Genomic DNA, 27,318 nt, shown 5'->3' with positions numbered 1-27,318 from the left:
CTCATGAGTCTTCTCAAGTACCCCCCTTGTGGATAGGCCAAGTACCCCTGGTTGGAAACCACTGCTCTAGACTAGAGACTGCTGGAGACAAAATGGCGGCGAAGCACTGCTATTGACCTAAACTGGTAAAATGCTGCATTCTAGTGGGGGAAGGACGACATGGAGTAGGGAAATAAATATATTACTCAAACTATTGTTAATAACTAAGCCACAGTAATAAGYGAAATGGCATGTTCCTAATATATTTTCATACAGAAGTTCAAGAACAAGTAAGACAGTAGATTAACAGTAGGTAGTGGATAAACATTAAAGTTTTATTTCAGAAAACATTGAAAAGGGCTAAATAAGTACAAACATAAATGGAAAGACAACGCCATTCACCAACTGCGCAAATCTCCTCCATTTTGTCAATAAGTCAAGTGGGCCAGAACAGAAAATGTGATGATTACTTATTTTTCTTCAATAAAAGGTTTCCTTTGGGTTTAAGCAGAAGAGATTTATTGCGTTCCTGCATTCTTTCAGCTTCTTCCTGTTTCTCCCTCCACACTTCCATCCCCTTATCCACCTCCAAGCTGAGATTCACTACACGTCTCTGGAGGAGACSGAGAAAGAGATCAGAGAAAAGAAGAGAATATAAAGGAGGTGGAAAGGACATATGTGAACTGTAATGAAATATTCAACTTTATGGAGGTAATATAGAAGGTTAACATAAGATACTGACTGCTAACGTCCCTCTCTCCTGCTTTCTCCTCAGCTGTCCTTTCAGGGGGGGTGCAGGCCGGCCATCTGTGTGTAAAACACAAATACAAAACGATCAAATCAGGTAGGCCTAAATCATATTCCCAACAACCACACACACAACAAATACAAACAGCATCGATCAGCTCCATTGAACAGCCACACATCAGGTTCCTGACACATTAACCCTTGTGTTGTCTTAAGGGTCAAAAATGACCCGCCACTAATGTTTACCAGCAGAGAAAACCGCCTAAATGATCTCGTTGCCGAAGCCATGAATGCACGTTTCAGTGCCCAAAAGGTCATAGATCTGATTTTTCAGTTGTCCAGGAGGAACAAGAGAACAAGGATTTAAAAGAGGATTCTGAAGAAGAGGATGGGGAAGAATACAACCCAGAGCACAATGCATCATCTTCAGATGAAGAAATCCCCCAAGCTGAAAGAGACATTTTTGTCAAAGAACAGCTAAATAACATGGTCCTTGTCACCATATGACAACCAGGGCAGGATGGCAGCACAAAATGTCTCAAGGATGACCCCAGGGCCCACAAGACATGCAGTTGCCCAGGAAGTCACCTCAATATTCTACATGTTCATCACACCAGCAATTGAAAAAAAATTATCCTGGAGATGACAAATTTGGAGGGTTTCTGTAAATATGGAGACAACTGGAAAAGGATAAATGAGATTGACCTGCATGCCTACATAGGGCTGCTAATCTTAGCGGGTGTTTACAGGTCCCGAGGCGAGGCTACATGTAGCCTCTGGGATGCAGAGAGTGGAAGGGTGATTTTCCATGCCACTGAAAATCTTTCACACTTTCTCAAGAATGCTACGATTTGATAACTGTGAGTCAAGACCTGCAAGACGCGTGAGAGACAAACTGGCGGCCATAAGAGYGGTCTGGGAGAAGTGGGTGGAGCGTCTGCCATACCTCTACAACCCTGGGCTTGAAGTAACAGTGATTGAGCAACTGGTTCCATTCAGAGGTACATTTTTATTTTCATATCTGTAATGMAAGCGATTTTCACTGATAATTGTATTATGTATTGCTGTAATATCATTGATTTATGTGATTACTATCAGTATCACAGAAAACAATCTCTTTTGTCAAAAGGTCACGGTCCTTTCTGGCAGTATATGCCCAGCAAGTCAGCAAAGTATGGCATCAAGATATGGGTGGCCTTTGACGCACAATCCAGCTACGCATGGAAGATGCAAGTCTACACAGGGAAGCCGACCAGTGGAGGCCCGGAGAAGAACCAGAGAATGCGGGTTGTGCTTGATGTGACAGATGGACTGAGGGGGCACAATGTCATGTGTGACAATTTCTTCACCTCTTATGAACTCAGCCAGCAACTCCTGAAGAGGAAGATCACCATGGTTGGCACAGGTAGAAAGAACAAGCCTGAGCTCCCCCCTGCACTCCTCACAACAAGGGGGAGAGAGGCCTTCTCATCTAAGTTTGTCTTCACCCCCACCACCACTCTAGTTTCTTACCTCCCAAAGAGGAGCAAGAATGTGGTCCTCCTGAGCACACTTCACAAAACGGCTGAGATCAGTGATCGTGAGGACAGGAAGCCAGCCATCATCRTGGACTARAACCACAWCAAAGGAGGCMTGGACAACCTGGACAAGGMGATTGGAACTTACAGCTGCAGGAGGATGACTGRCRGCTGGCCCCTGMTCATCTTCCATAACATCATTGATGTGTCCTCATACAARGCCTTCGTAATATGGAACAATATCAACCCTACCTGGATGCCTAATAAGSCACTTGTAACCCRACATTCAAAGAAGGGAGTGCCTCCCCCGCACAGCAGCGCTTGTGAAAGCTGTTCAGGGGGCTGAATTTTGTCCTGATCCACCTGAGGCTGCAGCAGGCAAGAGGAGGAGATGCCAAAAGGACTGTAAAACAAATACTATGTGCTGTACATGTGAGAGATACAGCTGCAAAGTCCATGCACACACACACACACACACACACACACTTGCATACATGTGCTAATTAAAGTTGATTGATTTATGTTCTTCACGTTTTTGTTTTGTATCGGTCATCTTATTTTATTGTTTATACACCTTGTGGGTGGGGGCAATGGTTTAAAAAAAAAAAAATGGGAGAAGACTAGTATTTTGAAGTTGAATTCCTCATTGTACAGTATATATCCCTATGTTGACAAAAAAGTTCAAGACTGTTATTGTTTCCCTTCAATAAAACGCATTTAAAACTACTTTCTGCACATTTCGACTAGCTTCTTAGGCTATACAAGTGCCATCTCTTGCGAAAAAGTAATGTTTACACCTATGCAGTACCTTTAGCAATAATAATCCTCTACTTTAGTAAAGAAACCCATTATGACAGGTGCGTTGTAATAAAAAAAAGTGTGGTGTCCACTGATTAAATGCAGTCTTTCTGCATTGTGAAGAGGGAAACGTTTGTGATGAATGACAGGTTGTTTCTTCATGCAAAATAGYGTTTAAAACTCAATTAAGCTGCTTTATTTTAGGGGTTTAGTGAAGGCGGGTCATTTTTTACCCTTAGGACAAGGGAGTATACAGAATGTTAAGACTACACAAGAGGGTGTTTTCGCTCTTGGTCCCTTCCAGACAATTTTTGGGAACTTAGTGTGGCTCGTTAATATTWTTTTGTGCAGTGTGAACACTCCAAAYTAACTCAGACCCRTCAAGAGAGCCCCCGAAGTGAGACCATCGAGAGGTGGTCTGAATTTGGTTCGCTTGAATTCCGCGGTCCGGTTCCCTTTTTTAGGGCAATGTAAACACAAAGCTTCCAAGATTCGCTTGTCATTATTCCCACARCACACTCCTGCCACACCGCAATAACCCCAAATGTGCCACGAAAAGMAGGAAGATTATGACGTGCAGGTTCGTGGGAAAAAAGTGCTGTTTTGGGATATTGATTAACAATTGTCATGGATGCATAGAAATTCCAAATATCTGTAGAGTTTTTAGTTCAGATTATTTGTTTGCAATATGTGACTATAGGCTAAGAGAGCTTCATAAACTGTTTATTGATTTGGGGTTTGAATAGTGAGAGAAGACAACATAATGGTGAAAATCACAACATAGGGAACAAAATCAGTCCTAGCTCTTAAAGGGGCAGTAGCCTACATTGGGAGTACAATTTTCAATTAAAGCATTATTTAATCTGCAGTTATTATTCTGCTATTTATTCTGTTACATAATATTAACTTGTAAATATTATTGGTATCATCTTTTAACTAAATGCAATCTATTGGCTTCCAAAATGTAACCTCAGCCATCAGAGCCACGGCCTGTTCACCCCGCTACCATCTAGAAGGCGGAGACAGTACAGGTGCATCAAAGCTGGGTCCGAGAGACTGAYYAACAGCTTCTATCTCCAGGCCATCAGACTGTTAAACAGTCKCCACTAGCCTTAGTCACTGTTCAAGCCAGACTCTACCCTGCAACTTAGAGACTGCTGCCCTATGTACAGAGTCATCGAACACTGGTCACTTTAATAATGTTTACATACTGTTTTACACACTTTTAGATGTATATACAGTTTCCTTTTTAACTAGGTAAGTCAATTAAGAACAAATTCTTATTCACAATGAAGGCCTGGCAAGATGCAAAAGGCCTCCTGTGGGGGCAGGGGCTGTGATTAAAAACCAAAAAATATGAGAGACAAAAACACAGACACTGGCAACAGCACAAATACAACAGCAAACAGTGTGTGTGTGCAGGTGTGTGAAGTAAAACATGTTTCCTCACAGAAGGCAACGCAAACTAGTGACATGGGGTGACAACTATAAACAGCTACATGTCTCAACAACCTGTTCATCTATTTGCCCTTTGACCTCCTCCAGGGACACCAGGTCCTGGGGTTTTAMGTTGGCTGGGAGGGAGGGAATTCCACAACCAGGGGGCTGAGTAATGAAATAGCCTTTTTCCATGCTCTGGAAACATTTTTGGGACTGTTAGCATAAAACAAGATTGAGATCTGAGCTTGTATGCYTTTTAATTTCGAGCTAGAAGAGAGGATAGATAAAAACAGCGGTGTTTGAGCCTGTGTGTTGCTAGTGATGTCCACCCGACAGCACTGTAGTTAGACATCGCCGATTGGTGACAAAACCAAGGGCTGCATGACACACAATCAAGAGCCTTCAGTTTAGAGCTTGAGGCTTGCACACAAACAGTATATCCAGAGTCCAACACGGAGAGAAAAGCACAACTAATCAACTATTTTCTGGTGGCAAAACAAGCTTGGTGCCGGTAATAAAACCTAATAATACGCAGCTTGAGTTTCCTGACAAGGTTCTTTACACGGCTGGTGAAGCGCAACTTCTCATTCACCCAAACTCCCACATATGTGTATGTTTTGACTTGCTCTATAGAATGTCCTTGCACGGTAGTAATTACATGGTTTTCAGAGTGTTTAGTATTGGAATTCAGAACAAGCTTCAAAATCGTACAGATTCTGTTGAATGATGTTTAAAAGCTGTTTGAGCTTTTTCCAAAAGCCAAACTGCTGCCACTTGAATAGAGAACAGAATCATCCGCATCAAAATGTACATCAYCTGTCTCAATACGTCTTCCAATGTTGGTGTGCCTCAAGGATCAATATAAGCTCCCCTGTGGTTTATTATCTAGATTCTAGATGAAGGGTAGGCAACCCTGTTTGTGGAGTGCCGCAGATACTGCGTGGCTGCAGCACTGCAGGACCWGGGTTGCCTACCCCTTGATCTAGATAATAAACCACAGGGGAGCTAAAGTTGATCCTTGAGGCACACCTGAGTGTAGCTCTACGACATAGGACCATCTGCCTTAACACACTGGGTTCTATTTGACAGTTCACAAACCACTCCAGAGCATGACCAGTAATCCCAACACACTTCAATATCTGCACCAAGACAGTATGATCCAGTGTCAAATGCCTTTGACAAGTTTGAATACATATACACAACGCCGCNCCAGTAATCCCAACACACTTCAATATCTGCACCAAGACAGTATGATCCAGTGTCAAATGCCTTTGACAAGTTTGAATACATATACACAACGCCGCTTCCTATCCAGGGCACAGAGAACATCATTCAAGTTGCTGTGACAGTGCTGTGGCTCGAACTGAAAGCTGATTTCATACCACTCAAAATATTGTTTTCCTGGAGGTACGCCTTAAGCTTCTTACTGACTAGGGACTCCAATACCTTTGCCAGAATAGACAAGTTAGATATGGGCCTATAGTTATTCAGTAGAGGGGGATCACCTCCTTTCGAAAGAGGTAGGCCAAATGCTGATTTCCACAACCTGGGACTTTCATTACATTCTAGGGTGATATTAAAGATGCAGGTTAAAGTTAAAGGGAGAGCAATGATTTCTGCATCTAATTGCAGTAGGTGAGGGTCTAGATCATCCAGGGGAATTATTATTATTTTCTTCATCAATTGCCTTCAGGGCACTATGCACCTCTGAGACAGAGAAGGAGAACTCGGGAGTGTCAGGTCAATTTCACATGTAACCCTATCAAATCATCTGCCTGCATCAAGACATTTTTTATTAAAAGAGTTCAGAATAGAGGTTCTCTCATTAGGGAGCTGTGCATATTTTGGGGCACACTAAACCGTCACTTCTTGACCAAATTTGGAAGGATTATTCAGATTACCAGCAGTAGTATATAACCACTGCTGTACACACCTTTTCTATTCATATACTGTCTTTAAAACAACATTATATGTTTGTATACATTATAAGTATACAGTACAAGTCAAAAGTGTGGACAAACCTACTCATTCCAGGTTCTCTTTAATTTGACTATTTTCTACATTGTAGTATAGTGAAGACATCAAAACTATGAAATAACACATGTAGAATCATGTGGTAACCCAAAAAGTGTTAAACAAATAAATCTAAATATATTTAAATGAGATTCTTCAAAGTAGCCACCCTTTGCCTTGATGACAGCTTTGTGCACTCTTGGCATTCTCTCAACCAGCTTCATGAGGTAGTCATTTGGAATGCATGTCAATTAACAGGTGTGCCTTGTTAAAAGTTAATTTGTGGAATTTCTTTCCTTAATGCGTTTGAGCCCATCAGTTGTGTTGTGACAAGGTAGGGTTGGTAGTCAGAAGATAGTGCTATTTGGTAAAAGACCAAGTCCATATTATGGCAGGAAGAGCTCATATAAGCAAAGAGAAACGACAGTCTATAATTACTTTAAGACATGGTCAGTCAATCCAGAACATTTCAAGAACTGAAAGTTTCTTCAAGTGCAGTCGCAAAAACCATCAAGCACTATGATGAAACGGGCTCTAATGAGGACTGCCACAGGAAAGGAAGACCCAAAGTTACCTCTGCTGCAGAGGATAAGTTCATTAGAGTTACCAGCCTCAGAAATTGCAGCCCAAATAAATGCTTCACAGAGTTCAAGTAACAGACACATCTCAACATCAACTGTTCAGAGGAGACTGATTCAGGCCTTCGTGGTCAAATTGCTGCAAAGAAACCACTACTAAAAGGGACACAAATAAGAGACTTGCTTGGGCCAAGAAACACGAGCAATGGACATTAGACTGGTGGAAATCTGTCCTTTGGTCTAATGAGTCCAAATTTGAGATTTTTGGTTCCAACCGCAGTGTCTTTGTGCGACGCAGAGTTGGTGAACGGATGATCTGTGCATGTGTGGTTCCCACCGTGAAGCATGTAGGAGGTGGTGTGATGGTGCTTTGCTGGTGACACTGTCAGTGACTTATTTAGAATTCAAGGCACACTTAACCAGCATGGCTACCACAGCATTCTGCAGCGATACGCCATCCCATCTGGTTTACGCTTAGTGGGCCTATCATTTGTTTTCAACAGGACAATGACCCKAAAAACACCTCCAGGCMGTGTAAGGGCTATTTGACCAAGAAGAAGGGTGATGGAGTGCTGCATCAGATGACCTGGCCTCCACAATCACCCGACCTCAACCTAATTGAGATGGTTTGGGATGAGTTGTACCGCAGAGTGTTATTTCATATTTTCAATGTCTTCACTATTATTCTACAATGTAGAAAACAGTAGAAAATTCAGAAAAACCCTTAAATGAGTAGGTGTGTCCAAACATTTGATTGACTGGTACTGTGTGTAATTTATACACACACCGATCTCTGACATTGCCCGTTCTGATATTTCTATATTATATGTGTTTTATTGCTAGGTATTACTGCACTGTTGGAGCTAGAAACTCAAACATTTTGACGCACCTGCGATAACATCTGCAAATCTGTGTACGTGGCCAATAGTTTCATTTGAGTAATTTAGCAGACAATCTTACCCCCCCCCAAAATAATAATAAAATACAAATAAAAAAGTTTCAAATGTTCTTGTTGGCATACACCTATTTAGCAGATGTTATTACAGGTGTAGTGAAATGCTTGTGTTCCTAGCTTCAACAGTGAAGTAATATCTCACACAACAAGACACATTATATTAGGATGAGCAACGTCGGAGTCCAGAGTGTGTGAGATACATACCCAAAAGCATGTACACCGCGGCTTGTCGAACATCTCATTCCAAAATTATGGCCATTAATTTGGAGTTGGTCCCCRCTTTAGTGCTATAACAGCCTCCACTCTTCTGGGAAGGCTTTCCACTAGATGTTGAAACATTGCAACGTGGCCTTGCTTCCATTCAGTCACAAGAGCATTAGTGAGGTCGGGCACTGATGTTGGACGATTAGGCCTGACTTGCAGTCGGTGTTCCAACTCATCCCAAAGGTGTTCGATGGGGTTGAGGTCAGGGCTCTGTGCAGGCCAGTCAAGTTKTTCCACACTAATCTTGACAAACCATTTCTGTATGGACCTCGCTTTGTGCACGGGGTCATTGTCATGCTGAAACAGGAAGGGACATCCCCGAACTGTTGCCACAAAGTTGAAAGCACAAAATCGTCTAGAAAGTCATTTTTTYCTGAACCATTCAGATTTCCCCTCACTGGAACTAAGGGGCCTAGCCCGAACCATGAAAAACAGCACCAGACCATTATTCCTCCTCCACRAAACTTTAGTTGCCATAGTGGTAGCGTTTTCCTGGCATCTGCCAAACCCAGATTCTTCCGCCAGACGGTGAAGCGTTTTGTTGCGCCTTTTCATTAAACTGTTRGTGTGGGTGGACCATTTCAGATTGTCAGGGATGTGTATGTCGAGGAACTTGAAGCTTTTCACCTTCTCCACTCCGGCCTTTTTGATGTGGATGCAGGCTAGCTCCCTTTGCTGTCTCCAGAGCGATGGGGGCGTGCTCTCTCTGCTGTCTCCAGAGCGATGGGGGCGTGCTCCCTCTGCTGTCTCTAGAGCGATGGGGGCGTGCTCTCTCTGCTGTCTCCAGAGCGATGGGGGCGTGCTCTCTCTGCTGTCTCCAGAGCGATGGGGGCGTGCTCTCTCTGCTGTCTCCAGAGCAACTTAAAGGAGCATTTGACTTGTAAGTATCTAGCTGTCAGATAACACGTTCTGCTGAGAACGGCTTGTCCTTAACTTCATAAAAACCCAGAGTGCATTGAGTGAATGTTGCAAAAATATCTTGGTTCCTTTCTAAACATAGCAACTTGAATGCAAAGAGGACTCGGACCACAAAGTAAGTGAAGTGAACTGCCAAAATAGTTGAGTCCTCATTCAAAGGCAAGGGCAGTGTGAATACAAAAGATAAGTCATTGTTGTTTATTTATCACTTTAAAGAGGACAGAGCAGTTATTTTAAATAGGACAATATGTGAAAACAACCTAAAAATGCATGCTCCTATATGTGAACTTGCCTGCAAAGGACCAGTCAGGGAGATCTGTCATGGGGCCATACTCTGTTCCACTGCGGGCCAGACCATTTCTATGGACAAACCCATGTGAAATTGTAAAGAACAAAGCATATCAAAACAGAGCCGTAARAGCTACAATTGTGTGTGTGTGTCATTTTGTTCTGACAGTTGTTTGTCTGTGTCGTTTAGAACTTACTCGGTCCTCCACTTGATTCCAGCCTGTGCCCCACACGCAGTAGWAAAACGACGACTGGAATGCCTCAAAYCTGAAAACAGACCATCAGGAATTCAGTTCATTTACGCTCGTTTTTCTTTTGCTAGCTAACGTTAGCTAGTTGCCTAGACATTTTATCAAACCTAGCGTAACTAGTAATCTGTCTAGCTCAATATAAAAAAACAGATTGTCAACTGGGAGCCGACTGATATTCATATTTACAGCAGAAAATGACCATTAGATCTCATGAAAATTATAAGTAATTGACTTGTAAATAACCTCACCTGTACAGCACAATGTCCTTARGGGCGCCGCCATTTTGGATTTTTATGTGAGAACTATTTATACCACTAGGTGGTGGTCAAGATACGCCAAATAAGTTGTGGAGTTGAAACCAAGTAGCAACAGGCAGCAKCGTGTGATGTTGCAATTGTGTTATATTGTAACACTGTTAATTAATCACGTTATGTTACAGTAGCCAATGATGAGCTGGACTTCAGGTTATGCCAGATAAGGGTGAGATAAGGGTGAAGTATGAATTGGTTGTGGTGTAGTCTTATTTTATCATCGTAAAATTATACACTTTCTTAAAATGTTACTATCCCCTCCAAAAAGTTGTTAATTGTATGTAGTAGACTTGAATTATTTTWAAAGTATTAATTGCACACACAAACACATACACCATTTGAGTTTGTCATCATATAACGTTCTGCCCCCCAAAGTTGATAAGTCATGATTTTTAACCATCTTCTCCCATGCTCCAGCTGCTCTTTCTATACTGAGTAAGCCATGAAGTATTTTTCTSTTAACTTTACAGACAAGTCCTCACTCGCCTTCAATGAATGCTCCAGTCAACTCAAGGGAGCATAGCGGGGAGGGGAGAGGAGCCCAGGCACACACCGACGGTCGCGCGTTTCATTTTAGGCTACCGTAAGGGCAATGAGAGACTAGGGAGCGAGCAGGGGGGCTTCGGGGTAGGCAAAATGAGCCTACCCGAAGTACAAAAAAAATMGTTTCATAAATATTTTATTCATGTTAYGTTTAACGTCACCAAAACGACACAGAGTGCATTGAAGCGTATGCAGTAGCAAGCAAAAGAGCACTAAAATAGTAGCGAGATATTTACTTTGTATCGTCCTTGGAGAACACATACACGCAGGAAAAATCTCAGAACCGTGTCACTAGAGAATGTTCTTCCACACATTCCACAGACTGGAGCATAATCAAGTAGTCCCCAAATAGGTCTACTGCCACTTGAACCATGTTATTCTAGGCACGTAGGCCTACCAAAACGATATTTCAACTGTGTCAGGAATTGGAAACAAGCAAAGGACCCTTTGATATAGCTTTCTGCCTTAGGGCACAACATATAGGTGTGCTGTTGATAAGGCCTGCGGCAATTAACATACCTGAGACTGGGAGGTATTTAAGAGAGGTCATAATTGTGTAATAAATCAGTACCCACCCATGTGAAAAATGTGAGAATACAATGATGTACGTCCTACGTAAAGATTGTAATTGAGTATAACATATATACTCTTTATCCACAATCCCACATTTATTCATATTTTATAAGCACCTAATTGAATAAAAAGTATACCCTCTAATTTGGTTTATAGATCATAATTAAGAAAAATACAGTTTATGTCTTTTGGTGTGTCTCCCCAAACTAGTGGACTGCGTATGAATGACGAAATATTGTGGGATGTTATCCATCCGCGATTGCTGGCAGAAAGGTGTTCCGGCGTTAAGGAAAAGAAACGAGCCAGTGGCTGATAAAGGAAAAAGAGGGGGAGGTAAGTCATTTGGGGAAAGAAAGAAACGAAGTTGGTGTAGCTATGTGATACATTCACGGAGTGGATTAATTGTAGACTATTTTTTTTSTGTAAACATGGTTTGGCAATGGTCAGTGGAGTTAACGGCACCATGCGTCCCGTTCTCAAATGTATTCGCTGAATTTTGGAGTAAAATTATTTAAAAACGGGAATGATAGTAATAACGCATTCTCGAAACATCGAATGGTTTATGTTTTCTTTTAGTCCGCTTTTTGATAATCTGTTTKTTTCTCCCTTTTAAAGATCATTTTCATTTCGTAAAAAAAGTGAATATAAGAYTTTGGACAAGCAACATTTTCTACAAAAACGGACTTATTTTCCTCCTTCCACTGGACCCCACGAGCGCGACGAGTGATTTTTCAAAAAGCTTTTGCTCTGGAACATCCTGAAGAAAGCATAARTTAACACACTGGACTACATTTGCCTTCAAAAAACACTGTAACAGGGAATATCTCTCACAAACAAGAGTGGAAAAGTTATACTGGTGCCAGCTGCGTGCGAAACAACAAATAGRAGAAACGCAACTCGTCTTTACGTGACCGCTAGGCAACAAGTCTAGCCTAATGTAATGGACCATTCGTTCACACTGATGCAGGTGTGGAGCTACCTAGAATCATACGAGACCAACAACTTCAACTTATTGAACGTGTCCTAAATAGCCCTATTTATCAGTATTTATTTCCAACATTGGCAGAATATTAGAAGTATTCCACTTCTAACTCGATGGATTCACATGCGTTACCATCTACCTGTCTGCCTGTAGTCTCCACAGCCAAGACAAGATGACTGTGAACACGTTTGTTCAAACATGATTACGTCGTCATGTGATCCTCTCAAAATGTCTTAATCGTCTTATTTAACGTCTGTTTTTATTTATTGTCTGTGTACATATAGCCTATAGGCCTGTCTGTCTATTGGTTGTTCTCATTTGGGGTTATTTGTTGGTTTTTGCATATAGATTGCAGGGTCTGTCATTCAACTACTGTAGTTCAACTGTACTGTAGACATACTTGAGACTTAATGTGTTTCCAACTCACACGCTGTATTTATTGAGTACGTTAACTTATACCATAGTGGTTCATTAACAGCATTTCTTTTTACTTGATTATTCAGAGTTTTAGACGACCAGGTTAGACATTACGATGGACCGACTTGGAACTAAGTTATTGGAGAAGTTGAAACTGACTGACTCAGGAAGTGTGAAATTTGCCAGTTCTAAAAAGAAAAACGAGTTGGTCAACAACAGCAACAGCAATGGGAACAACAGTAGTGGACTACCACCAAGCCTGAACACTGCCACTTCCTCACCTTCTAGACCTGGTCAGTTCTCTCTCACCTCTCCAACCTCAACGGAGGCGTGTGGGCTGGCTAGTAGCGGGAAGGGATTGGGAGAAAGAGTCTCCTCTACCCAGCACCTCTCAACCTCCATCACCCCCAAACCTACTGACTGCGAACATCAACCCTACTCCCCCTCGACTCTCGCCCCCCTCCGGCGCCGGTCGCCCCAGCAGCGTGCCTCCTGCTACCTGGGGGAGGGCGTTGACATCCAGATGAGGCGTGAGTCGGGCCTGGGGGACTGTGACCCAGCTGGGTCCAAGGCTTCTCTGAACCAGCGCCGCTACTCTCTGGAGCTCCAACAGCTGGTCCGACGCCAGCAGCTCCTCTCCCAGCCTCCTCTGTCCCACTCCTCTGGCCCCCCTCCGGCGTACCCCATCCCCTCCTCGMGTTATGGCTCTGCTCCCCGTGGAGGCGCCATGGCTGAGCCACACTACCTTCCCGAGCCTGAGCGTCACAAACGCCTCTCCCTGCAGGAGGCGATGTTCTACAAGAGGCTGAGCACGGGAGGGGAGCTCTGGGAGAGCACCAGACCGGCCTCGCTCTCTCACTCCCCGCACCGGCCCTCTGAGATGGGTGGAGGAGGATTAGGGTTCTTCTTCCCCCCAGGCCCAGCACTGAGCCCCTGCTCCTCCTTCAGCCTCCAGGAGTCGGTGCTGGTCAGTCCCAGGTCCAGCTTTGCCTCCAGTACAGCCAGCGGTGGAGGGGGAGGGAGCCCTATGGGCAGCCGCTGTAGCAGCAACCGCACCAGTGGAATCAGCCTGGGCTATGACACGCGCTACTCAGCCTCCTCCACCATGGCACCGCAGCTGCAGTTCTCCTCCCTGCACACAGGGGGCTCCACCAGCGGACAGGGATACACAGTCTCAAGCAGGGCCGGGGCACCCTCTGGGGCTGGAGGCTGGCAGGACTACTTGGACGGGGTCTTCTCACCTGGAGGAGCAGGGGTTCAGGATAGCCGGCATTCATACCCACCTGCGTTGGGTAGCCCGGCGGCTGCCTGTTACCGGGCTGGGCCTGAGTGGTGGGATGAGAAGGGAGCAGGGGCAGCCCGAGGAGAGGAGACTGGCATGGGTGCTGCCGGGGAGCGGACGCGCTACTCGGACCTCCCGGGTACCCGCTACCAGGAGGAGCTGACACGCCTGTTGCTAAGAGATGCAGCGCTGGAGGGCGAGGGGCTACACATGGGCGGGCTGATGCTCAAAGAACAGGCCAATCCTCCAATCAATGCCCTCGCCAAGCTGGCAACACTCGTCAATACGGCTTCCAGACCAATCAAAGCCCAGGAGGAGCRGGGAACAGGGAGGGAGGCGTCGTCCGAGAATCGCCAGGAGTTCTTTGGTGAGATCATCAAACCTCTTCATCGCTGTCATCTTTATCACTTTGTTTTGTTAGTGTCGCGTGCATGTCTTTTTTATGAAAGGATTGGATGGGTGAATAGATGGATAGACAGATTTTGATAGATGAAAGAGAGAAAATTGGATGGATCGTGTCTCGAGACCTGCATGAACTTGTAGAGCGGCCTACCTATCYCACAAGCAAAGGGAAAGAGAAACGTTTGGCCCTCAGGGGGCTAGCTAAGGCAGAGGCCTATCCAGACAAGTAGAGCTGCTAGGCTGGGCACATCAGACAGAAAGGAGAAGAGAAGAGAGACGCAGAGAAAAACGAATGAGGAGGAATTATCATAGCTGACACGCAAAAATACACACACCAAAGAGTCTCTGTGCAACAAAGTCACTCAGCCACAGCTTAGCGCACTGAATCACATTCTCCAAGAGACTCTTTTGGTATAGAACAGTTTTAGGTTGGGTTAAGCACAGACCAAGACGTTGCACATAGAGGGCTGATGAAAGGTGGCTATGCATACACTGAACTGCAAACCTTAGCTCAGCTGTAGTGTTCAGACACAAATGACATGTTAGTGATGAACACAGCACTGACCATTAGTATGAGTCATAGAGAAGATTACAGCTTTGGGCGAACAGTGTGTATATGTGTGTAGTGTGGCAGGATGTGTGTGTGTGGCAGGGTGTTTGTGTGTTCGGAGTGACTCCAGGCCATAATAATATAGTGGGTGTGTGCAGGGCCGGACTACCCCATTTGGGGCACCTATTTCCAGGGCCCCCCAAAATAGAATTATTATAGCTGTTTCTTAAAACAGTATAACTTCCTGCAGTTCAACACATTTTATAATGAGGCGCAGAGAAAAATTAGCAGTTTTATAATGCTATTCTACACATTTAGTAATGAGACTGAGAGAAAAATCAGTTTTAAAGCAAATTTCATGCAATTCTACACATTTTGCCGTAGCATATTTTTTTGCCGTAGCACACGTCATAAGCAATCTGGTTTTTGGGGGGGGGCGGGGGGGTTGGGGGCTCCAGGGCATGTGTAAGCCGGCCCTGGGTGTGTCTGTAGGGCGTGAGTCATGCGTGTGCTGGTTTGTGTTACCCTGCCTTGGCGTGTGCAGGGGCGGTGTGCTGCAGCCTGTTTTTCTTCTGCCCAGGTATGTGAGCCCTCGGGGGATGGGAACTGTGTCAACTCGGCTAGGCTCAGAGCTGTTAACACTACTGAGGCTCTTTACAGGAGCTCAGACAGAGGGTGTGAAAATAGTGTGTTTTTAGTAGGACCAGGAGTTGCCTTATAAATGTGAATATTCTAAAATCTGCATTTTCCCACCAGATATGTTTCCATCAAATTGACTTGTTGAAGATAATTGGGTCTGTGTGATGACGTAGTGCACATAAAGATAACTTTTGCAGTTAAATTCCCATGTACCCAAAAAACGAGTTAAATGGGTTTCCATTGTATTTTCAACTCTACTGATGGTTTGTCACCAAAACAGCTGGCCAACAGCTGGCAGATGCAGTGCCCTACACGATGAGATTATTATGGACAAAAACTAGATGATTTTTATTAGTCAAACGGCAGCATCGCTCATCATGGAACCAAAATCTTTKTTTTATTTAACTAGGCACCAAAATGAGACCCTCCATATTTATTGGAAGGGAGGATCAAGTTCATCACCTTGTACTTTCACCACCCTGTGAAGTTCAACTTATTTCATCTGTAGTCTAATAAACTTGTTTCCCGAGTCATAGTGGGAGGACTACACAACATGTCACCGCATGACTCCCAAGTTTACTGCCATATGACGGTTATTTTATCAATATTTGCCCATAAAGATGTTTCCACCGCCATTAATTTTACAGACACAAAAAGATCCCACCTTGTCTAGTGTATTTTGTGTGGTAAACTTTTGCTGTTTCCATCACACCTGTGGTAAAAAAATGATCAGACATGTACCTGAAAGGTACACGCATAGAAAGGTTGGATGGAAAGCTGGTTAGTGATATCTATTTTTGGTATACAGTCTGAAACGAAGCACTGCAAAAACCTGGAATGTTGGAATAAAATAACATTTGAACTTACACTACCAGTTGTCAGTGCAGTTGGACAAAATAACCACAGCAAAGTATAATTTACCCTACTTTTTTGAGTTCCGGTACTGCCATTGAAATTTAATTTACCTGCCACATGCGCAAAACCATGTAAACACCTGCAAGACTGTGGTTAATATGCATGCATCACGTGCATGTACTTCCGTCTTGTCCATGTAAATGCCACACAGAGACCCGCGTTTTGAAGTCTGTTTAATAATACTTTCCTGTGGATATTTTGCCTCAAATTTCGACCCACTGAAGGACCAACTCCATGGACAATCGGCAGAGTAAGTTCAAGTATATACTGAAAGAAAAATATAAAGCAACATGTAAAGTTTTGGTTTCATGAGCTGAAATAAAAGATCACAGACATTTTCCATATGCACAAAAAGCTTATTTCTCTAAAATATTGTGCACACGTTTGTTTTCATTCCTGTTAGTGAGCGTTTTTCCTTTTCCAAGATAATCGATACACCTAACGGGCGTGGCATATCAAGAAGCTGATTAAACAGTATGATCATTYCACAGGTGCACCTTGTGCTGGGGACAATGAAAGGCCACTTTAAAGTGTGCAGTTTTTTCACACAATGCCACAGATGGCTCAAGTCTTGAGGGAGCTTGCAGTTGGCATGCTGACTGCAGGAATGTCCACCAGAGCTGTTTTCAGATAATTTAATGTTAATTTCTCTACCATAAGCCGCCTCCAATGTTGTTTTAGATAATTTGGCAGTACGTCCAACTGGCCTCACAACCACAGACCACATGTAACCACACCAYCCCAGGACCTCCGCATCTGGCATCTTCCCCTGTGGGATCGTCTGAGACCAGCCACCCGGACAGCTGATTAAACTGGGTTTTCACAATCAACTCTATGCAAAGGAAATTGTTCCCTAGTGCATGAGGAAAATGGTGGTCACACCAGATACTGACTGGTTTTCTGATCCATTCGTAGTCGTGTAATCCATAGATTACTACCTAATGAATTTATTTCAATTGACTGATTTCTTCATTTGAACTGTAACTTAGTAAAATCTTTGAAAATGTTTTATGTTGTGTTTTATATTTTTGTTCAGTGTAATTTTATTAAATATTTGTGACAGATGAGATGTTTTTCTCTATGTGAAGGTGTGTGGCTATACCTACACAATAGAAGGCATACCCACAATCGGGACTAGGCCAGAAGTTGTTCCCTAGTCAGGTGGGTCCGAGAAAAACTCCTGGGCCTGTATTCAGAAAGCTTCTCAGAGTAGGAGTGCTGATCTAGGATCAGGTCACCCTCTGTCCATGTAATCTTATTCATTATGATCTAAAAGGCCTAATGATATGTTCTAAGTAGTTAGGTTTGGCAAATGTACCTGACCAAGAAAAAGTACCAGGCTTTTTTTGTTGTTGACTTTGTCTTYTGCTGTTTGACTTGGCGGACCAAGACATGTTCTTGATGAAGTGACCTCACCCGGAAAGAATCTGGGCTCATGTCTTGTTGAGTAATAGTTGTTGATTGTGTTGCAGGTACATGTGTGAAGTGTGGGAAAGGTGTGTATGGCTCGGATAACGCTTGCCAGGCTCTGGACAGCCTCTATCACACACGCTGCTTTACCTGTGTCTCCTGTGGTGAGTTGAACACACACACTGCGTCAGTACACTACATGCAGTTTATAGTCAGAGAAACGGCTCTATTAGCTTGGCGTGACTGTCCTGTGATTGTCTGTCCATCTGTCCCAGGTCGCACCCTGAGAAACAAGGACTTCTACAACGTCAATGGCTCTGTGTATTGTAAAGAGGATTACATGGTAAGAGGTCGAGGTCTTTATCTCACTCAGTGGTATTCTTTGTGTTTTTTTAATTGAACCTTTACTAGGCAAGTCAGTTGAGAACAAACTCTTATTTACGGTGACGGCCTACCAAAAGGCCTGCGGGGACGGGGATTAAAAATATAGGACAAAACACACATCACAACAAAAGACACAACAGCACTACATAAAGACACAGCACTACATAAAGACACAGCACTACATAAAGACACAGCAGCACTACATAAAGAGAGAATTCCTAGACATTAGTTCCTTACATTTCTAATCAATGCCTTACTAGATATGATTATAGTAAATTGCATCAAAGTTTTACATATTGCTCTTCAGGGTTGGGGTCAATTCAGGAAGTACACTGACATTCCAATTCTCTTCAATGCTTTTCGATTAGGCACATGCGGAATTGGAATTTGGTTTACTTTCTGAATTGACCCCATTGACCCCAACCCTGGTGCTTTCCATGGTATGATATAAAACCATGTTCTCTCTTCCCTCCATACTCAGTTCTCAGGCTTCCAGGCTGCAGCAGAGAAATGCAYTGTGTGTGGCCACCTTATCCTGGAACAGGTGTGTGTGTTAAAATGTTTTTTGGGGGGGTGAGGTCCTTGTATGTCCGATGTTTCATTTGTTAATCTAAATGTGTGTGCGTTAAATTGAATTTATGTTAATGTCAAGGGACCTTCCCTTATCTACTGTGTGGTCCTGTTTGTCCAGCAGATCCTCCAGGCGATGGGGAACTCCTACCACCCTGGCTGTTTCCGCTGTGTGGTGTGTTCCAAAGCCCTGGACGGAGTCTCCTTCACTGTCGACCACCTCAGCAACATCTACTGTGTCTCCGACTACAATAGGTGAGACGGGGTGTCCAGTAGGCCAGACTGGGGCTTTGATATACTACAGACGGGGTGTCCAGTAGGCCAGACTGGGGCTTTGATATACTACAGACGGGGTTCCAGTAGGCCAGACTGGGGCTTGATAACTACAGACGGGGTGTCCAGTAGCCAGACTGGGGCTTTGATATACTACAGACGGGGTGTCCAGTAGGCCAGACTGGGGCTTTGATATACTACAGACGGGGTGTCCAGTAGGCCAGACTGGGCTTTGATATACTACAGACGGGGTGTCCAGTAGCCAGACTGGGGCTTTGATATACTACAGACGGGGTGTCCAGTAGGCCAGACTGGGGCTTGATATACTACAGACGGGGTGTCCAGTAGGCCAGACTGGGGCTTTGATATACTACAGACGGGGTGTCCAGTAGGCCAGACTGGGGCTTTGATATACTACAGACGGGGTGTCCAGTAGGCCAGACTGGGGCTTTGATATACTACAGACGGGTTTCCAGTAGGCCAGACTGGGGCTTTGATATACTACAGACGGGGTGTCCAGTAGGCCAGACTGGGGCTTTGATATACTACAGACGGGGTGTCCAGTAGGCCAGACTGGGCTTTGATATACTACAGACGGGGTGTCCAGTAGCCAGACTGGGGCTTTGATATACTACAGACGGGGGTGTCCAGTAGCCAGACTGGGCTTTGATATACTACAGACGGGGTGTCCAGTAGGCCAGACTGGGGCTTTGATATACTACAGACGGGGTGTCCAGTAGGCCAGACTGAGGCTTTGATATACTACAGACGGGTGTCCAGGAGGCCAGACTGGGCTTTTGTATACTACAGACGGGGTGTCCAGTAGGCCAGGCTGAGGCTTTGATATACTACAGACGGGGTGTCCAGGAGGCCAGACTGGGGCTTTGATATACTACAGACTGGGTGTACAGTAGGCCAGACTGGGGCTTTGATATACTACAGACGGGATGTCCAGTAGGCCAGACTGGGCTTTGATATACTACAGACTGGGTGTCCAGTAGGCCAGACTAGGCTTTGACATTTACTACAGATGGGATGTCCAGTAGGCCAGACTGAGGCTTTGATATACTACAGACTGGGTAGACTGTAATTAATTGTCAAGCTATTTAGGGTCAGAGGATTCAATTCAGTTGACCAGTTTGTACATTACTAGTACACTACATTACTCGGGCTATATGTGGTTATATTCAAATATTGGAACTCTTGTTGTCCTGTAGAACGTTCGCTCCTAAATGTGCTGCCTGTTTACAACCCATCTTACCTGCTGAGGTGAGTGTCTCATTGCGTTTCCTTTGCTGTGTGTGTTACCCTATATCGAGACATAACTCAATGCCGCTCTGACCAACTTCATACCGCTACGTGATTGTAATGCACTGACTAATCTCACTGCTGCTGTTTTGTGTTACAGGGCAGCGAGGAGATACTCAGGGTGGTGTCTATGAACAAAGATTATCACTTTGAGTGCTACCACTGTGAGGTTAGGATGGCCTTCATCTAATAATAACAGCTAACAACTATGTAATGTGGTCGGTCTGTACCCGGGTTCTTAAATCAGGCTGAGCAGGCATTTGTTCCTACCCAGCACTAACACATGGTTCAACCACAGTAATCAAGGAGCTTCATCATTGGTTGAATCAGGTGTGTTAGTACTGGGCTGAAACAAAACCCTGCAAGTCGCCAGGACTGCTTGTACTGTATTTTATTAAGCCTTAAACCTGAACTCAAATCAGATTTAATATTCTCTCTGTGTCCGTTTGATTCCTCAGGATTGTGGGAAGCAGCTCTCGGATCAGCCGGGTTCCCAGTGCTTCCCTCTGGACTCTCATCTCCTCTGTCACTCATGTCACATGATGCAGGTGTGCGCCTCGCATAACATTCCCCCTCACAGCACAAACTGAGGAAGAAACTATGCAGCAAACATTCCTTCTTTCCTCCAGCCTTTCTCACTCCTGCACACCCAGATCATATGGGTTGCTCTGTTTGAATTTACTTTTCAAGTTCTACTCAGACCAGCTCTCACACAAAAATGCTGGTAAAGGCTTTCAACACAGAGCAGGTGAATTTACTGTATGGTCCAGAGTTTGAACACCTGTATGTGACCTGGGCCAAGTTCATTAGGGCACACTGTATCAGAACGTTTTGCAACGGAAAATGAAAGCCAGCGTTTTATTGGACAAGTACAGATAGTACCTCCTGGAGCATTTGTCCGTTTAGTGGCTACTGAACAGCACCCAGGTGCGACATAAGTCCTGCTGTTCTACGATCACTGTACCGTAACGTTCTCATAGGGAGAATATAGCCTGTTCCCAGATCAGTTTGTGCTTTCTTGCCAACACCTATGGTCATTGGTAAGCAATTATTTGACAGATCTGGAGCCAGGCTAGGAATACAAAACTACTGCTTTCTTGTTATTCCCTGACCATGTCTACTGTTTGCTTATAGACCAGGGGTATTTAACTCTGACCCTACGAGTCTGGAGCCTGATGGTTTTCTGTTCTACCTGATTAATTGCACCCGCSTGGTGTCCCAGGTCTAAATCAGTCCCTGATTAGAGGGGAACAATGAAAAACGCAATGGAACTGGCTTCGACGTCCAGAGTAGTTTGAGGGCCATAGAAGGGATTTATTGATCTGCTTAACACGTTTTTTTTTGTATTTATCTATCACTAGCAAACAATTTGCACTTAAAATTGGACATGTTTACCGTAAGAGATTAAGTGTTTCTTGTAAAAGTAAAAAAAACATTCCTGTATCTGTTGTAATTAATAAAAATATTTTCCTTTTTGTGTGTTTGACTTTGTGGTCTTTTCTATTGCAGTTACAATTTGTCTAGGTGGCACTCAAACTCAGTATTCAGGATAGCATGCTTACACATATACTCGACAGGGAAAATACATGCGCTAATCTGCCAAATAATCCATTGTTGACTCAACAGTACTGAGTGACAAGGACGATGTGATAAAGAATGGACTAACACACAACACTTAACTTTGCATATATTTTAATTTGTACATTCAGCACTTACAGGAGACAAATGAGCCAAATAAATGTCTCAAACTAAAATCATAAAATGAATATTAAAACGGTAGATAATTAAGTTTTACTCTCATCCAATGACAAATGGGACAGTTCTAAATGTTATTCCAGTGCCACACGGATTCTCTCAGTGCTTTTGGTTCCCCTCCCCACCCAAACTACCCATAACAGTATACATGCCAAGTGTGCGTCTATGAAATCAGTCCCCCGCCCCACACAAATGTCCCTACCCATCTGACATGGCAAACGGACAGTTTCATAGTGTGATTTCAGTGTAATGACATCACCAGCTGTAACCTTATTGTGTGGAGAGGGATATCAGACCACCACACACTAGAACACAAAACCCATCAAAGGCTGAGATGAACAAGATTCATCATAAAACATAAAAGGAGAAAATATAACCTTCACATGACCCTACAAAGGGCCTTGGTACGGGTAGTAGAAAAAAATTACTTCAGAGAATTTTGGAATAGTAAAATTGTTTGTAGGCTGGTCTGCTATTTTTAAATGGATTATTACTTCGTTCCAAGCCTCAAGAGTGCAGCGCACATAAGCTAGAGGGAGCCAAATCTCCACCCTTTGTTTCCATCTCTGGTTAAAATGTAGGACTATTTACAGAGCTCAGCATAGGCTTCAACTGCTTCGTATGAGGAAGACCCACATACACCCAATAGGTGGGCAGACAGACTGACGACGGAGGAAGAGAGAATGTCTGAAATGGCACCATATCCATTCCCTATATAGTACAACACTGTCAACYAGGGCCTGCATACAGAAAATAGGGTACCATTTAGGAGTCAGCCATTTTTACTTCACTAACAATCAACATGTGACCAGGTAGTTTATACATGTAAATGTGAGACACACAGCATTACAGAGTGAGGAGGTGMGCTTTTCTAAACTGGAGTCTCCCTGGCCTAAAGGACAGTTTACTAGTAAGGAGGAACAGACTGTTACCATGGAGATAATGGAAGTGTTTTAAGGTGAAAGGAAGGGGACTAGCTCTCTCTCTGTGGTGTTCCAATTGTGTGTCGCATGATTGCATCCTTCCTTTTTTCTCCCTCCCTGCCTCCGTCTCTCCGTCACCCCGCTCAGCGGCGTCTGTCTCGGAGGTTGCTACGGCTACGGGAGCGTCGGAACCCCGACAAGGGTTTAGCATCGGGACCTTTGGGTTTGAAACCAATGTCCTTCCTCTTGTCCCCGTCCTTCCCTCGCTCCCCCTCTCTGTCCCTCCCTCGCTCCCCCTCTCTGTCCCTCCCTCGCTCCCCCTCTCTGTCCCTGTCTCCCTCAGATCCCCGGACACTCCCACCTCCAGTGCTGACCGCAGCTCCTCCCTCCTCTCTACTTTTCATTCTCTCCTTCCTCTCCTCCTCTCGCTTCTTGTCCTCCTCCTCCTGCTGTTCTTTCCGCCTCCTCTCTCGTTCTTTCTGTCGCTCTTCCCGTTCCTTCCCTCTCTGGTTTGCCTGGAGATACCAACAAAGGTAATTAATGACAACACACACACACCTATCAAGTTGTTGCATTATGATAAGTGTGTGTGTCTCAAACCTGTTCCTCAGTGAGGGGAAGCCAGTATATACAGGGAGCTGCTTTGGTCTTATTGAAGAGGTCGTCTAGTAGTTTGACAGGAGGCTCATCTGTTGGAACAGGTCAAAATGGAGGACGGGGGAAAAGAGTGAGCGTCTGAACATCATATCTATAGGCTACGAACACAGCGAGGACATTATGAGGTGTTCACTAGCATGATGTAGTAAAAATACATACTTTCAAATGTCTGTTTTAACGTGCTACCAGACAGCAGGAGCTCCTGCAAGGCTTAAAACCCCCCCTCTTCACTCACCCTTTTTGTCYGTCTTCTTCTCCTTCCCTTCCCTCTCCTTTCGCCTCCTCTCTCTATCCAGGGAGCGAGATCTCCTRCCTCTCTCCCTCTCCTCTCCTGGTTTGCCTCCGAAGTCTCGCACCTTGTCCCGGTCCCACTCGCGTTCCGCCCTGGTCCTCTCCCGGCGTTCCATCTCCCTCTCTCTCTCCGCCCACTGGTTCCGCACCCCTCCGACAGCCCCGCGGTCCGAGCGCCCGTCCCGTTCAGTCATCAGAGGGGGCAGCCCCCCCGGTCGGACTTTGGGACCTCCAGGACCCACGGCAGGCTGGGGCCGGTGCTCCTCTCTGGGGTCCACAGTCAGCAGACCTCTGTGGAAGTCCAGCTAGAGAAGGGAGAGAACCAGGGGAAGGATGAATTAGAGGAAAATAGGGGGAAAGAGAGGAGAGGTTCATTTTTACACGGGCAGCAGTGTTGCATTACTCAACACTTTCTTGGATGGTTAAGAGAGGAAGGGTTTGGTTTAATGTGTGTTAAAATATATGATTTACTCTCTTTATACACGTGATCTACACACCATAGACCGAGGTATTCCTTCTGTTGGGCTATATTCCTTTAGTCCTAAGTGAAGCACCAGCCATTTCTTTCCCAAGCTAGTTTATAATGATACCCATTCATCAGGGCTCTTAGTTCATCAGGGCTCTTCCTGGGGTCCTAGTGTTTACTAGTACTATCCGGTTGTTCCCTCTACTCGTAGAATTACCTCGTTCTGCTCACAGAAGTCCACACTGAGGACCTTAGGGTTGCTCTGGGGCCACTTCACCCCGTGCAGAGCAGCTCGTGTGGCCACAGCGTCCTCTGTGCTGGAGTACTGGGGGGAGAGAGAGACAGGTCAACAAACAATGGACAATTCTTTGAGAAACAATGGTGTGGGTGTGGACTTTCAAAGCCATCAGGGCTCAATTAAGTCATCTGGGAATAAATGATCTGACAAGACTTGATTCTCAGACAGACAATGATAACTGGTATGAGAGAGAGAGCGAGAGAGACCGGGTGAGAGAGAGAGCTACTCACAGTGACGTAGCAGTGAGATTTGATCTTGTCGATCCAGAAGCCCTCCTCCACCACAGAGCCTGTCCTGTTCAGKAGCTCCTTCAGCTGGCCCAGGGTGAAAGGTCGCACCAGGTTACAGACGTGGACGATGTTGGAGACTTTGCCTCGGGGCGGAGAGGGCAGTTTGTCTGTGCGGACCGGATCGTCGATGGTAACAGACACACCAGACTTCTGCTGACTGATGGAGCGACGCACCAGAGTATCACTGGGAGTGACTGAGGGACAGAACGAGAGGAAGGAAAAGAGAATGAAAATGAAAAGGGGAAAAAAAGAGAGAAGGGGGAAATTAGGAAAGAAAAGTGGTTAGAAGTTTGTCACATACACTACACGACCAAAAGTATGTGGACACCTGCTCGTCAAAGTGTGATTCATCACTCCAGAGAACGTGTTTCCAGTGTTTGGCTCCAGAGTCCAACGGCTGCGAGCTTTACACCCCTCCAGCCGACGCTTGGCATTGCACATGGTGATCTTAGGCTTGTGTGCGGCTGCTCGGCCATGGAAACCCATTTCATGAAGCTCACGACGAACAGTGCTGACGTTGCTTCCAGAGGCAGTTTGGAACTCAGTAGTGAGTGTTGCCATGCGCTTTGAGCTTGTYTGGCCTACCACTTCGCGGCTGAGCCGTTGTTGCTCCTAGACGTTTCCACTTCACAATAACAGCACTTACAGTTGACCGGGGCAGCTCTAGCAGGGCAGCAATTTGACGTACTGATTTGTTGGAAAGGTGGCATCCTATGACTGTGCCACATTGAATGTCACTGAGCTCTTCAGCAAGGCCATTCTACTGCCAATGTTTGTCTATGGAGATTGCATGGCMGTGTGCTCGATTTTTATACACCCGTCAGCAACAGYTMTGGCTGAAACAGCCAAATCCACTCATTTGAAGGGGTGTCCACATACACTATATATACAAAAGTATTTGCCCGAGAGGCTTGGGAGATTGTGTTACACTTCAGAACTGTTGTGTGGTAATTCAGGGRTGGTGTCAAATCCATTTCAATTCCAGTCAATTCAGAAATACACTGAAATTCCAATTCTCTTCAATGTTTTTCCAATGAGGAAAATGTCAAATTGGAATTGGTTTTACTTTCTGAATTTAAATGGTATTGACCCCAACCCTGTGGCTTGTTACCTTTCTTGGCGTTGGCGTCGTGTGTTGTGGAGGACTGAGACGCCACGGTTACTTCTGAGTAGCTGTTCTTTCTCTTCTCTTTGTGTGTCCTCTCACGCTCCTGTTTATTCTCCTCCTCTTCCTCCTCTCGTTCTCCCTGGCCATTCTCATGGCTTTCACCTGGGACCACCTGTGAATGAAGGAGAGAACTAATCACTACAGCGGATTGCAGGACGATACTAATAATACCACAGTGGTAGGATGACCTCAAGCCATTTGAAATCTACATGTTGTCTACCAGTATGTCTCTAAATACTATTAAGGTGATCATTGAAGAGATTGCATGGTGGTTGAGATTACACTGAACTGTCCTCCGCCCAGTAATGCTACATAGATGTCTGTGTGATCCAGTAGCCTACGAAACAGGTGACCCAWCTGACCCCCTGCAGCACCTCCAGGACAGGCAGGACAGGTGTAGCAGTAGTACACCAGACTCTCAGCTCAAGTCTACATTTGTCCTGAGTGAGACACAGTGGCTTTATGCATGTACTCCCCACCTGTGTGACGGTGCGTCTGATCTTAAGGTCTTTGTCCAGGCCCTGGTCCTCCCTGGTGGTGGAGGTGTCCTCGTCCCCAGACAGCTGGCTGTCGTCTGGGTGGAGATCCATCACAGCCTCCTGACTGGGCTTGATGTCTGGGATCAGAGACTGGGGGGGTGAGTGAGCGAAAGAAGGACAATCATTTTGAATGCAACGTTGAATTGATGTTCTTTCTGAAGTGAAARGTAGTGTTTTTATTCATTTTCCATGTGATGCTGTTTGTCCAGAAGTTAATGGGTGGTCAGAATGCGTGTCCCTCCAGTACCTTCAGAGAGTCTGTGGTGATGCTGATGGACGGTTTCTTGGTGGTGACGGCCGTGCTGGATCCCCACCTCCTCTTCCTCCCCGCGGCGGTCCCAGACTCTGCCTCTCCTGCTCCCTCTGGAGACGTCTTACTGCCTGCTGGGAGAAACAACAGGTTAGTATCACAGATTGTATGACGGTGATAACGTGAGGGGGAACTTTAACCCTTTTTGATTGTCAATTACAGATTGAAGACATGAAATTCCTTATTCACTGAGGTGAGAATCTGTAACAAGGTAAAATAGTAATACTCACTGGTTAAAGAGATGTTGCGTGTGGCCAAAGCTTTAGGAGTGGTACTCTGGAACGACAGAGGACATAACACATACCCCAGGGGTG

General features: G+C 44.9%; 3 protein-coding genes across 7 annotated transcripts in view; 1 reads left to right on the top strand and 2 right to left on the bottom strand.

The window, feature by feature from the left end:
• Positions 1 to 293: 293 nt before the first annotated feature.
• On the bottom strand, positions 294 to 10,912 carry LOC112069121 (large ribosomal subunit protein mL52). Of its 2 annotated transcripts, none has more exons than XM_070438419.1 (5): positions 10,839 to 10,912; positions 9,695 to 9,764; positions 9,502 to 9,569; positions 722 to 786; positions 294 to 592 (listed from the first exon to the last, which is right to left on the bottom strand). In XM_070438419.1, exons 1-5 carry the CDS (start codon positions 10,861 to 10,863, stop codon positions 446 to 448), a joined length of 375 nt encoding a protein of 124 aa, XP_070294520.1. In that variant the 5' UTR covers positions 10,864 to 10,912; the 3' UTR covers positions 294 to 445. The 2 variants fall into 2 exon arrangements, with proteins under 2 accessions (XP_070294520.1, XP_070294519.1); XM_070438418.1 differs by lacking the exon at positions 10,839 to 10,912 and adding an exon at positions 9,997 to 10,099.
• Positions 10,913 to 11,429: 517 nt separating this feature from the next.
• Positions 11,430 to 21,782, top strand: ajuba (ajuba LIM protein). Of its 2 annotated transcripts, XM_024136411.2 has the most exons (9): positions 11,430 to 11,508; positions 11,791 to 14,223; positions 17,835 to 17,936; positions 18,048 to 18,115; positions 18,638 to 18,700; positions 18,848 to 18,981; positions 20,217 to 20,268; positions 20,408 to 20,476; positions 20,766 to 21,782. In XM_024136411.2, exons 2-9 carry the CDS (start codon positions 12,690 to 12,692, stop codon positions 20,895 to 20,897), a joined length of 2,154 nt encoding a protein of 717 aa, XP_023992179.1. In that variant the 5' UTR covers positions 11,430 to 11,508; positions 11,791 to 12,689; the 3' UTR covers positions 20,898 to 21,782. The 2 variants fall into 2 exon arrangements, with proteins under 2 accessions (XP_023992179.1, XP_023992180.1); XM_024136412.2 differs by lacking the exon at positions 11,430 to 11,508 and having other exon boundaries at positions 11,515 to 14,223; positions 18,851 to 18,981.
• A 200-nt stretch (positions 21,783 to 21,982) lies between these two features.
• Positions 21,983 to 27,318, bottom strand: part of LOC112069116 (apoptotic chromatin condensation inducer in the nucleus) — a 27,370-nt gene continuing 22,034 nt past the window's right edge. For 2 of the 3 annotated variants that reach the window (XM_024136409.2, XM_024136408.2), the window contains exons 8-16: positions 27,235 to 27,280; positions 26,942 to 27,078; positions 26,635 to 26,784; positions 26,099 to 26,267; positions 24,928 to 25,181; positions 24,617 to 24,724; positions 23,878 to 24,238; positions 23,586 to 23,674; positions 21,983 to 23,500 (exon numbers count right to left, since the gene is read on the bottom strand). In XM_024136409.2, coding sequence (XP_023992177.1) covers positions 23,129 to 23,500; positions 23,586 to 23,674; positions 23,878 to 24,238; positions 24,617 to 24,724; positions 24,928 to 25,181; positions 26,099 to 26,267; positions 26,635 to 26,784; positions 26,942 to 27,078; positions 27,235 to 27,280 — 1,686 coding nt within the window. In that variant the 3' untranslated portion in view covers positions 21,983 to 23,128. The remainder of the gene's footprint in view (positions 23,501 to 23,585; positions 23,675 to 23,877; positions 24,239 to 24,616; positions 24,725 to 24,927; positions 25,182 to 26,098; positions 26,268 to 26,634; positions 26,785 to 26,941; positions 27,079 to 27,234; positions 27,281 to 27,318) is intronic. The other variant, XM_024136410.2, reaches the window with a different exon arrangement.

This window comes from Salvelinus sp. IW2-2015, unplaced genomic scaffold (assembly GCF_002910315.2).
Source record: "Salvelinus sp. IW2-2015 unplaced genomic scaffold, ASM291031v2 Un_scaffold910, whole genome shotgun sequence".
Taxonomy (NCBI): Eukaryota; Metazoa; Chordata; class Actinopteri; order Salmoniformes; family Salmonidae; genus Salvelinus; species Salvelinus sp. IW2-2015.
The sequence above is the reverse complement of the archived record's forward strand: the minus strand, read 5'-3'. Positions and strand labels throughout refer to the sequence as shown.